Source organism: Dermochelys coriacea, chromosome 14 (genome assembly GCF_009764565.3).
Source record: "Dermochelys coriacea isolate rDerCor1 chromosome 14, rDerCor1.pri.v4, whole genome shotgun sequence".
Classification (NCBI taxonomy): Eukaryota; Metazoa; Chordata; order Testudines; family Dermochelyidae; genus Dermochelys; species Dermochelys coriacea.
In genome coordinates, this window is record NC_050081.1 from 12,571,569 (window position 1) to 12,584,331 (window position 12,763).

The 12,763-nt window shown below is 40.1% G+C and overlaps 1 protein-coding gene across 4 annotated transcripts in view; it reads left to right on the forward strand.

Moving 5' to 3' along the window:
• CA10 (carbonic anhydrase 10) overlaps positions 1 to 12,763 on the forward strand; it is a 343,800-nt gene that overhangs the window by 120,391 nt on the left and 210,646 nt on the right. For all 4 annotated transcript variants that reach the window (XM_043496470.1, XM_038371154.2, XM_038371155.2 and 1 more), the window contains one exon: positions 4,856 to 4,998. In XM_043496470.1, coding sequence (XP_043352405.1) covers positions 4,856 to 4,998 — 143 coding nt within the window. The remainder of the gene's footprint in view (positions 1 to 4,855; positions 4,999 to 12,763) is intronic.

Sequence of the window (12,763 nt, forward strand, 5' to 3'; positions counted from 1 at the left end):
ATTGTAATATGCTATCCACAAATTGATCAAAATGGCAGCTGTCGTGTGACACAGACTACAAATAAGTGTCTCAAGCATCTTTGCATATACCTAATAAAAATGATTCCCCCCTTTCATCCAGTATTCAGATAAGTCTTTCAAATCATCAGCAGTTGCCTTTGATGTGTCAGTGTTAAACTCTTAACTTCTCCATTTTATTCCCCTAATTCTGAGAAATGGATATACTTTGAGCTGGCTAGCGTCCTGCATTGGAAAAGTGAATAACATATTATGTATGCCTGGCATGTTTCTGTGGCAAACTGGATCCTTAGCAAAGGGAATTTACTGGGATTTATAGCTGATGGCAGGGATGACATGACTGGTATACCGAAACTTTTGGCAGAATGACCAGTATCTGGAAAACCTTGTTTAAATGAGATTGCAGTGTCTATGTAGACTGCATGCAAATTAGCTTGAGAGAGTAGCTTTTACAAAGTAGAGTGCTGTGTGCTCCAAGGTGTTGAGCATGATAGATTTAAAATATTCTCATATAAAGATGGTCATGTAAATTGGTTTACTTGGGCTATGCAATTTTTTTCTAAATATGAAATGAAAATGACATAAACAGAGGAAGCTATATACATACACCAGTGTGGCTCTTAGGAGTGAACTATCTTGGCAGTGTAAAAAAAAAATAAAAGATTGCAGGACAAATTTAATGTCATGGTGACACGCACAATCTTTCCTGAGCACCATCCTAATGTAAAGACTAACTTCTTGAAAATAATAGTGTGCTTTTGTGACAGGTAAGATGCAAGGTTGCCCTGTCAAAATCAGAAAGAATGTAATAAAACAAACACTTACAGCAGCCATTTTCAAAGAGCCTCCATGCTCTTTTTTTCCCCGAATGTTCCTAGTTTCATCATTAATTCTTGTAATAATTGGCCATCGTGAAAGTCACCACTTCTGTACTTTGCTTGGTATTCTTTACTGCATTATCCATCATCATCATCTATAAAATGTATTCTTGTAAAGCTTGCAAAAAAATTGTACAGTATTCATTGTGTATTCTTTATTCCCTTTAGCAAATGCATTTCTCCCATCAGAAATCTTGTAACTCTGGGAAGCCATTCACATAGCTTCCACCTCTTTGAAGTTATAGGTCTGAAGTTCCACCATTAGTACTAATGCATTTTGCATTAGCACATGGTAATGCAAAAAGCCTTATTTTAGTTGCTATAGTGTTAGAATATATCAAGGAGAATTAGGCTAAACTTGAATACCTATAACCCACATGAAAAAACCAGGAGTTTTCTCCCAGACAACATTAAACAGAATAGTGAGGTCTTGTGGTACTAAAACGTCACTTTTTAGAAAATATGCTACAGTACATTTAGTTGGAAATCAGCAAGTACTGCTACAATTGACAAAATACATGTGCAACAGTACATCTTGTTCCTGATGTGCTATTTTGTAAAATTCACTCATTTGCAGCGGCCCCCTCAATCATTAGTGTAATTTGGAGAAGTTCTTGGCAGTATATGACTGTCAGTATCATGTCATTAACAAAAGCTTTTCAAACATGATGGAAATAACATGCCAAGTGTGATATACATGTTACAGGGACTTCACTCAGTCATTTTGTTGTGGATGGAGTAAAGCATGAGGTTTATCCTGGTGTACCTGTTTGCGTGGGTTACCAGGTGATGTGTGTCAGAAGGAAGGACAGGAACTCTGCTTTTAACAGCGTCCTGCCACAAAACCTTCTCAGATCAGACTGTTTGATGGTGTCAGATGCCCCAGGTCTCAAGTCCAGGCCTGTGGAGTTGGCAAGCAAAAACCTTACCCTCTGCACCACCACACCGCAAGGTCAGATGAGGGAACTGCAGCTAACATCCCGTTGCCAGAGGCTACATCCACAGACTCCGCTGCATCAGGTGACTGCCAGCAGCCTATTGTTTAGACACCACCGGGCATAAATCTTCCTGTTCCTGTCCCATCCTTTATCAGAGCAATGAGTCATTAGATCTTCTGCTTACCAGACCAAGTTTGTCTCCCTGCTTGGCTCCTGCTCCTTGCTCCTGTTACAATACCTTGATTCTTGTTCCCATTTCCTGCCTCTTCACCTGGTTTCAGCTCCTTGTCCCTGCTGCCTCACTCTAATTCCAGTGACTGATTCAGGCATGACCCTTCGCATGACTTCTGACTCCGATTACAGCTTAATCGTGGGTATGGTACTGACTCCAACCCTCCCAGTTTGGCTGGGAGTCTCCCGCCACTGAAGCCAATCCAGGAATTTTTAGGCAGCTAAAAGTGGAGTCGCGCAGCGGGGCTAAGACAGGCCCCCTACTTGCACTGGCTCCATGCCGCTCCCGGAAACCACAACATGTCTGGCAGCAGCTCCTAGGAGGAGGTGAGGCCAGGGGGTCTCCGCACACTGCACATTCCTGCAGTTCCCATTGGCAGGGAACGGGGAACCGCAACCAATGGGAGCTGCAGGAGCTGTTCTTGCAGGCAGGGGCAGCACGCAGAGCCGCCTGGCTTCCCGTGAGCCTAGGAGCTGGTGCCGGACATGCTGCTGCTTCCGGGAGTCACCCAAGATAAGTGCTGCCTGGCCAGAGCCTGAACCCCAAATTCCCTCCCACACACCAATCCCCTGCCCCCTTCCGCACCCAAACTCCCTCCCAGAGCCTGTACCCTCTCCCACATCCCAATCCCTTGCCCCAGCCCTGATCCCCCTCCTGCATCCAAACTTCCTCCCAGAGCCCGGACCCCAAACCCTCTCCTACACCCCATCCCCTTCCCCCAGGGTGAGCCTCTGGAGCCCTCTCCCACAGTCTGAACTCCTCTGCCCCACCCTCCAGCCCAGAGCCCGCACCCCATCCTGCATCCCAACCCTCTGCCCCAGCCCAGTGAAAGTGAGTGAGAGTGGGGGAGAGCGAGTGACTGGGGGGGAGCTGGAGTGAGTGGGGGCAGGGTCTCAGAAAAGGGTGAGGGCAGGGGCGTGGCCTTGGGGCAGGGCAAGGGTATTTGGGTGTGTGCAATTAGACAGTTGGCAACCCAACCCTGGCACTGACCCTTGGTGTGGCTTCTGACTCTAACTCTGGATTGATCCTTCACATGGCTTTGGACTCTGACTCTGACCGTTAGTTTGACTTCTGACTGCGAACCTGCCTCTGCCCGATCTCTGATCACAAGGTTAGACCCCCTCATTATGGGCCCTGATGGGTATCTATTAAACTGAAAATCAGTGTACTAGGAAGAGATCCATGTTACAGCTGTTCTGCTACTTCAGTCTCTTCCTGATGATTTCTGAGCTCACCTATCTCCTATATCATGAGATCAAAGAGTTAACAGAAGGAGACCCTGGAAATTGAATTTTCAGTTATTGCAGGAAAAAGAGGAGCTGAGAATATCTGTGGCTGATATATTTCATCACACTGCAAAAATGGGGAAATACTCAACAGCTGCAAAACATTTTTCGCCTCAAGTTCTGTGTATATTTGTGTTTGGTTTGTGCTGCACAAAAAGTCATTCTAGTTTTTTATAAAGTTTTCTAGGTGAAATCAAATATTGGGGCTCAAACCAAAATACTTCATCTAAACAACCATAAACGTTGGAATTGTTTGTAGCTCTGAAATAGCTGTGTAGGGTTTGTGGCTGGTATAAATATAAGCACAGTCTAGAGCAACAATGAACAGGGTAGCATTATATCAGCATCTATGAAAATTCAACATAGTATGTTATTGGCACAGAAAAAAAGTCATACAAATGTTACAGTTGCATGGTTAGATGCTCTGGATATGGAGAACCACAGCTTAGGCTGAAAACACAAACTTAACTCTGTCCCTTTCCATGCATTATGATACATTCTTTAATTACAGGGGCACATACTATTTGTCGAATAAAATACAATATCATGCATGTTTTCTTTCAGCAACTGTACAGGGGCAGAGTTAAGGTCGAGCTTCATCTCCCAACTTCCTTCCAATCCAGGTTAGCTGTGCAGTGTGGTCCATGTGTTACATGAGGGGTATTATATATTCCTGCCCATCAGACACACTTTTCTTTTCCACCTCCTTATGAGGCCATACCACCCTCCAGAGTAACTCAACACTGGTCTGAGTACTAGTCACAAATCACTGATTTCTCTTAATCCAGTGAACGGAATAAAAACTCTGCCTGTCTGTCTGATAAGTCTCAAAATGTAATTGTAAGTGGGGAATTCTCATTGAGTGTGTGTGTTTCCAATGGAATCCTGCAGGGATTGGTTCTTGGCCCTTCCACTATTTAACATTTTTATCAAGGGGGGGCGGGTGCGTGAGAGAATTGTGTGAATCAAAAAGACAAATAGATCTTGTCTATGGAACATGAATATTCTGTGGAATAGTGACACATCCATGTCTTTTCTAATACATTATTCTTATTGTCAATGTGTACCAAATATTGCAACTTGTTTTAATTTTCTTTGAGTAGCTACCTGTTGGCCTCAGTCCAAGGAATAAGTGCAGTGTATACATGTAAAATGAGCATAAGGATATGAGATATTCAAGTCCCTGTTGAGAAAAAGCAAATATTCTATACAGATGAGCTAGTTACAGCTAAATCCAGAATGATTAAGTCCAGAGAGCTTAAGAGGGGCCAAAAAAATCTCCTTTGTTGATATTAAAATATCTCATTATCTCAGATTTGGGTGTCTGTGTATCATGAATTAAAATTCAGTTACTTGATTGATTTTTTTCTTGAGTTGATTATATTGTGAGCACAGACAATACAAGAAGCAGTTTAATTGTTTCCAGATCTGTTTTGTGTGGATTTTTCTTCCTTCCTTCAGATTCTTAAATTTGTATCTCTTTTTCTCCCCCCCCCCCCATAGTTCCTTCCTTTTGGGGATTGGTGAACTCAGCCTGGAATCTTTGCTCTGTTGGAAAAAGGCAATCGCCTGTCAATATAGAAACCAGCCATATGATCTTTGACCCTTTCCTAACTCCACTTCGCATAAACACAGGAGGCAGAAAGGTAAGTTTTATGACATGTCTTGGTATAAAAACCAAGAGTTAACAGATGAAAAATATGTGCCACTTCCTGTATTTATGAAGTATTTTCACTTTGTAATGCCAATAAGCTCTTAGGCAGAATAATAATAAATGTAATGCTGTGCAAATTACACATTGTTACCTCCCCTGCAGTGATCAAAACCGTACACTTTCAGGTATCCTGAAGCACTTAATTGCCATACAGTATTGGTTCCTTTAAACTCACCTGTGAGTAGAATGTGTGTCATTTATAAAAACTCACAGCTAATAAGTGGTATTTGTCCTGCCAGACAAGTAGGATTGTAAAGCCCCAGGAATGCAAATATTGTCTCAGAAGGTTTGATTCTCCTCTTTTGCTGGTGTAAATCAGGAGTAACCTCACTGAAATCAGTGCAGTAACATTGCTGTAAATAGAGAGGAAAGAAGATTCGGGTCCAGAATGTTATGAAATGGAGGATTTAATTGGCTCACTCTGGAAGCTGGAGAGAGAGGCAGGCTCATAAAAATCTGTTCAGAAAACAGTTTAGTCTCCTAATTACTCTAGAGATTATCAGTACTTGTGCTCCTAAAACCAAGTTACACTGAAGCAAAGCGCCTCTGCCATGCATTAATTAGAAAGCATACAAAAATATTTATGATAAATCAATACATCTTTGGGCACATTAGACCAGATAGAAATGATGGGTCAAAGACGATTTACCTTACTTGAGCTGAAGAAGACTACACTCATTAAGTAAGGTGAACAAGATTTGGCCCATTGGCATATTTGCAGTATAATTACTAGAACTGCTTGGTTTTCTAACCTAAATCTGAAAATCTCAATTAATTTAATATTTTTCTGAAAACAAAACAAAAAACAAACAATTACATGGAAAAATCAGTTGCCTTCTGAAATATTATTGTGCCAATTTGGAGGCTACATCCTATTTTACTGAAGTATGAAACAGGAGGGATTTTAGTTCTGTTTTAAGTGCATATTTCAATGTAACCTTAACTATAGAGTTTCTACCAACAATTCCATAACAAGAGCTGTGTGTTCTAGTAATGTGGGTCACCTTCTGACCTTTTTTTATTGTTGCCTTTTAGTCTTCTGTATTACCTTTTGATTTATTTTGCATGATTAGATTGCATATTATGGAAAGGGCAGAGCCATGAGAAAACTCTATTTACAAATTATTTAAATGCTGTGAATTTAAGAGGATTTTAAAGGATTTATCATACTCATAAGAATATATTGTTAAAATTACTTCCCCCTCAATTTAAATATAAAAAAGTGAAGGGAAACATGGTTTGTCAGAGGCAGTTGGTAAATAACAATATCGGTATTTCATTGTGTTTGCTAACATCTGTGAAGAGTAGTTACACGTTCTATTATTAATAAACTGCAGCTTTTACGTGGCGCACATTTTAAAAACTATAGACCTGATTCTGCATTCAAACCCGATATGCTTAATTGAGGAATTGTTGAATTGTATTTTATTATTAGTTTTGTTGAAAGTTATCAGGTTGGTTTGTCTTTTTACCTGTAATTAACTTAATTTGGTTGAGTTTTCAATAGAACTAACAAGCGATTCTTCTTTTACTGCTCTGGGTTTTTCATCAGTGACTGAGGTGCTAATGAACCTGTTAAGGTGCCAATTACATATACAGAAACAAATAGTGAAGCTGTGCTGGGCAATATTCTGCCCTCAGAAATCTTCAGTAAATTGTTCCAGCATTAGTCCTTTCTTTGAGTAGTATCCCTGTGGGTGCTACACTTCAGGTGTGCATGCACCTTCAAACAGAGATTTTAGGCTCATTTGGCCCACGCATGTGCCTTACACGTCCTTGTGCACTGTGCTTAGGCTATATAGGGCTTGTGGGCGAACCACCCTCAGTTCCTTCTCTTTCACCTCTGCCTGAGATGGAGTGGTCAGTGTGCCTGCTTCAATTGGTTGAACTTGCCTGGGTTAGCGTTTGGTTAGTTGTTAGAATTGAGTTGAGTTCATTGTTTAGTATAGTTCAGTTTGTTTTTCCTAAAGAGGATAGTTATTCCTTGTGCTCTTTATTCCCCTCCCCCTCGCATTTGGGGAGGTTCTTCCTCGGTTGAAGAGGTATGCTAGGGTTACTGGGATTCAAAGTTGTCTCACTTGCCAAGAGGCTATTCCAATCAGCAACAGTCATTTCTGATGCACTCGTTGCCTGGGGCGCGCGCACATCTCTCAGAAGTGCAATTTTCATTCAACCCTTAAGAGCAGGGCCAGCAAGAACCAGGAGATTAGGATCAAATGCCATATGATGGAAAGGTCTCTTTGCCAGGCCTCAGACCCAGGTCAGGAGGACTTCCTTTATACATCAATCTTTGACTGAGCATAGTGCACTGTCTACCTCGGCACTGCATTCACCCAGACCTTATGAGGGAAAAATTGGAAAGTACTCAGTCTCCAAGAAGAGGCTTTCTAGTTCTCCTCAAAAAAGCCTTTCTGGCCTTGGACTCTATATGAACTTTAAGTATGTGAGTTGTCCATTGAAGTTCCTAACTTAAGTACGTAAATTAACTTTAAACACATGCTTAAGGGCCTTGCTGAATTGAGGCCCATCTCTTCATACACAAAATACACCTGAAATTATTTAATTGTGCAGGATATTAGGAAAATATCAGGTTTCAGAGTAGCAGCCGTGTTAGTCTGTATTCGCAAAAAGAAAAGGAGTACTTGTGGCACCTTAGAGACTAACAAATTTATTAGAGCATAAGCTTTCGTGAGCTGCATCCGATGAAGTGAGCTGTAGCTCACGAAAGCTTATGCTCTAATAAATTTGTTAGTCTCTAAGGTGCCACAGGAAAATATCAGGTATAATACATAAATATTTGTGTTTTAGCAAACAAAAGATCTTATAAATACACATCCTTAGGTTATATATGGCCCAAAATTTGTTTTTACTGAACCAAAGACCAATAGATATGTTTCCAATTTCTTTAATTAAAAATTGCACTGGAAAGTTTCATGTTAACAAATGTTTCTCTGCGATGTTTGCAACACAAAAATGATAGCATTATACTAATGCTGTAAAACTTAGAAGTAAAATTGTCCAGAAATTATTTATGGTTTTAGTTCAGCAAAGTACTTAAGCATGTATATAAGTGCTTTGCTGAGCCCAATCCTTTAAGCAGAAATGAAACTATTTTTGTACAAAGTACAAAATGAGAGAAATGCAAAAAGTGAAAAGAAAATTATACTTCAAGCATCATTTCTAAGGACTTCTTAATTACATGATTTTTAAAGTAATAGCGTTCCTTTAGTTCTAGGCAGAGCTTATTCATTATCTCATTCTTTCCATTTATAGTTGTTAAAAGAATAATAACAAATATACATGGATTTACAAAAAAACCCACCAAACCCTGCAAATGGGAACAGGCACAATTAAAAATGCATAGACAAGATCTGAGTCATTAAACTCATTTCTAAAAATGTCATTTTATCAAAATTGCCATTCAAATGGAAGTAGTTATTTGAAAGCATATTTCAAGCAGGAACTGGTCCTAATGATTACTTTGAATTATTGCTCCTAAGCAATGTGAATTCGGCATAAAGATTTAAGAAAAACACAGGAAATAACCAGAGGTTTCAACTATATTTATTCAAATGCAGGCATGGTATTTTTCAACACTAAGATTAATTTTAAAATAAAATATATTGATCTGGTGAAACCTGTTGGCAATCACAGAAATAATTTATTCTTTCATAACATTTTATCTATTAAGAGGGGAGTGCTTAAAATGGTATTTTAATATTTCATGACTTGCATCTATATAGCAGTTCTCTTGTTTTATTCAGTCCTTTAGTGACATGGAATAATATGGATGAACAGATGATGTGAGTTAACAGGAAAATTAAGATCATAGAGGACAGAGACTCTTTAACAAAAGGTGTAGATACTCCAAAGTGATTTATCTTCACCTGTTGACTAGAGCAATGAGCTTTCTTTTGTGCATTGCTGTTGGAAACAATATGGGACATGTGAAATTTGTCCTTAATATATTTCCATAGCAACTCTGAATGTTTATACAAACGGAATTGAGAATCAATTTAATCTGTGACACAGAATTTGAGAAAATGCATTACTCAATTATGTTAATTCTATTAATTAGATCTGGTCAGAAATTTCCCATTGGAACACTTTTTTTCCATTGAAAAATGCTGATTTGACAAAAGTGAGCGTTTCACAGAATGTATTGATTTCATCAAAATTTTCTATGGTAAATTAATTTTTTTTCATTTGTTACAGTGAAAACATTTCATTTTTACTTTATTGTTCTGACTTTTTTATAATTTGCTATAATTTGTAACATAACAGTCAAAACAATTAAGTCTAAATTAAATGTTTTGATAATGCTGAAGCAAAATATTTCATTTAACAAAAAAAACTAAGATTTCTACTTTTAATCCTGATTCATGACAATACAAAATTTGGAAATCTCAGAAGTTCCCACAGGATGGGAATTCCATTTTTTGACCAACTCTCTACTACTAATAAAACACTGTCGGGGAAGGAGTGCCATGGAGATGTTATATTCGTGGGCCAAATCCTGCTTGACTCATGCAAATGAGAACATGTGCTCCTCCCCTGGATGAGATGATCAGCTTTTGGCCTGTGAGTGTGAGTTAGCGCCCTATACAAAAGATTTCTAAAACTGATCAATAAAGGGTCAAATGATAAAGGTAGAAAAGAAACTCCAGTCTCGGGGCCAGATTGTGACTAGCTCTGTGTGTGTGTGGCTGGCTGGCTGGCTGGGGGGAGCTGTCAAGTCCCATGGTATGGAAGTCCTCTTACATGAGGCAGGAAGGAGATGGGGCCATACACCCACACCCATGAAGTGATCAGCAGAGCAAAGCTACATGCCTAGGGGAGGAAGCGTGTGGCAGTGGGCACATTTGTCTGACTCTGCATTGACCAGCTCATTATTGTATGAAGTGCTGAGGGCAGCTTGAGTACAAAAGGTGGTTCACAGAATACATCATTTTGTCTCATGACACCCGGTATACCAATCTTGAGGGGGTCATTTAGGTATCTGGGGCAAAAATTGGGGATTGGTCCTGCTTTGAGCTGGGGGTTGGACTAGATGATCTCCTGAGGTCCCTTCCAACCCTGATATTCTATGACTCAATGCAGTTTCACATTTTGGGAAACTTTGACTACTTTCAAGAAGTTGCCTTGGGAATTACAGCACTTCCTTAGCGTAGCTGCTACTTTAGCAGTGCTGCAATTGATACCTAGGAAAGTAAGTCAGGCCTTTGAATTTGAGAATTAGCTCTTGAAGTACGTTAGATCAAGGTGGGTTGTGGAGTTCTACTACTGAAATTCTACAAAGGGATTTGATCCTTGTCAGAAGCATTCATTTTTTTTCCTGTGTATTGGCTTGGGTTACTGTTTCTGGAGCTTGGAGCGAAGTCTGTTCTTAACCATTGATATGTTTTGCATTAATGGTTGTTGCTTGTGGGAATCCCGATTGATCTAAATGTTGAGGAAGTGGAATAACAAATAGCCCTTTTTGATTCAGATATTAAGCTTGGGAAAAAATCCAGACATTTTCCTGAACATCTCTTCACTTTGTTCACTGAATTGAGTGTCATTGCTCTAAGCTGAGTGGTGGTGGTGGTGTATATTTCAACAGATTTTCTTACATTCTCCGTTTGTTGCTAAGCCTTGTTGGTCCTTTTACACTGAGGATTTGATTTAGCAGGAGCTATATATATATTTTTTTCATGTTAGAGGTAGCTTTCATATGGGTTGAGGCACTTGGGTTTTCAGGGCTATTAAGCAATTGATATAGCAGCCAGGGAATTGCTTTGACAACACTTAACTGTGCTTATCACATTGTACAGTAAGGGTTTTTTTTAAATTGATACTAAGAAAATTAAGTGCAAATAACGAGACTGTAAGTAGGATTTCTTATAGTTTCAACCAGGAGTTAAGATAAAGAAGTACAAGCCTAGATACACATAGTGCGCCAGAAAACCTACTAGTTGTACGGTGAAATGAAAATCTTCATTAAATTATCTTTAAAAACTGATTTGATTGCTGTACATGAGTGCAGAAGGGGAGGGGAAGGTTCAGTTGAAGTTATCCATTCTTGTAACAGGAACATAGCAGGGGAACCCAGGTCTTGTGCAGGTGTCCTGATTTTATAGGGACAGTTCCGATATTTGGGGCTTTTTCTTATATAAGCTCATATTACCCCCCTACCCCATCCCGATTTTTCATACTTGCTGTCTGGTCGCCCTATGTGTAGGTATGTAAAGGGGGAACTGATTTTCTTGTACTTTGATTTTAAAAGCAACATTTTTAATGACTTTTTTTAATTCAGTGCGACTATCCTAGGCCTAAAAACTCTATAGGCGGGCTGTGCTGTTCGAGGGAGGTTTAAGCAGGTGACTTTCAGGAAGGAGCTGCTGCTTGGTGGTGCATATCCCTGCCATGTCATTCTGTCAGTTTTGCCCTTTTTAGTTGGGTCTTGATCCTTCAACATGCTGAGTGCCCTCCATTTCTGATGACTTCACTGGGAGTTGAAGATATTCAACACCTCATGTGTCTGAGCTTTTAGTGCCAATATTGAATTAAAAAGCCAAGTGCTTGATATCACACTGCTGAAATCAGCTGGGGATTTGCCAGAGATCCAAGTCCCACTTTTGCAGCAATACCTGTAACATATTAGACCATCCTGTTACTATTTCCTCAAGTCTTCCGTTGTTAATTGCAAATTCAGTTTGTTCACGCAGCCATCTAAACTACATGCCTGTTGATCTCTGATTCAGCAGCAGGAAACCATATGGCTCTAAAATATTTCCATGAAATTCTCTTTAGGGCTACAGGCTTGTTTAGATGAACAGTTAGTGCGTGGCAAGCTGAGGTGTAAACCTATAGTGCACTAGTGTGCTGCACATTATCTGTCTGTATGACCCCTGCTACTACACACTAGGAAACCTTCGGCGTGCAGTAGCATGGTCCACGCAGATAGTTACTGTGTGGCGTGCTAGTGCGTTGTTGTTGCTTTTACACCTCAGCTTGCCAAGCACTAGCTTTTCATCTAGACATGCCTAAGAAACGCGCCTTTACACAAAATAGTTCCGCTCCCAGTCTTCTCCTAACAGTCTCTGTCCTTTCAATATTAATGGAAGAACCCAAGGAATTGTAGGCTTCGAAAACTTTTTCAGACAATTTTTCTGTCCTTTCAGTGCTTTGTTGACTTAGGCTTTGTATTGGAGCTGGTCAAAATGTTTCCATATTTTTAACAACCAAAAAAAGTGTGAAAATATTTCTGAAATATTTCATAAAAAAATTCTCACCATTTTTCAACCCTTTCTGCTGTGTATATATCTAGATATTTCCCTCTGCCCCGGGCACTCTCTGCACTTATGATTTTTCTCCTATCCTAGTGGGGAAAGTGGGTTGGAGGTGACATGAGGGCACAAGGGAAAGAGTTTTGGGACAAGGGCTTCAGGGGGGGTCGGGCACGGTAGTGCTCCGCCTGCATGGCTACGAGCACCTGGATCGAGTCTGCTTGGCGCTCCATTATGCTTATCAGCCAATCTGTGCTTTGTTGGCAGAGCATCACGCTTTTATGCCGGCACTCCTTATTCTCTGGCGGATCTTCCTTTCACTGTCCCGCCACTCCTGCACTTTTCGATTTTCATTACTTGAATGGTGCATTATTTCATGCAACATGTCTTCCTTGCTTCTATGTGGCCTCTTTCTGATTCTTTGGAGTC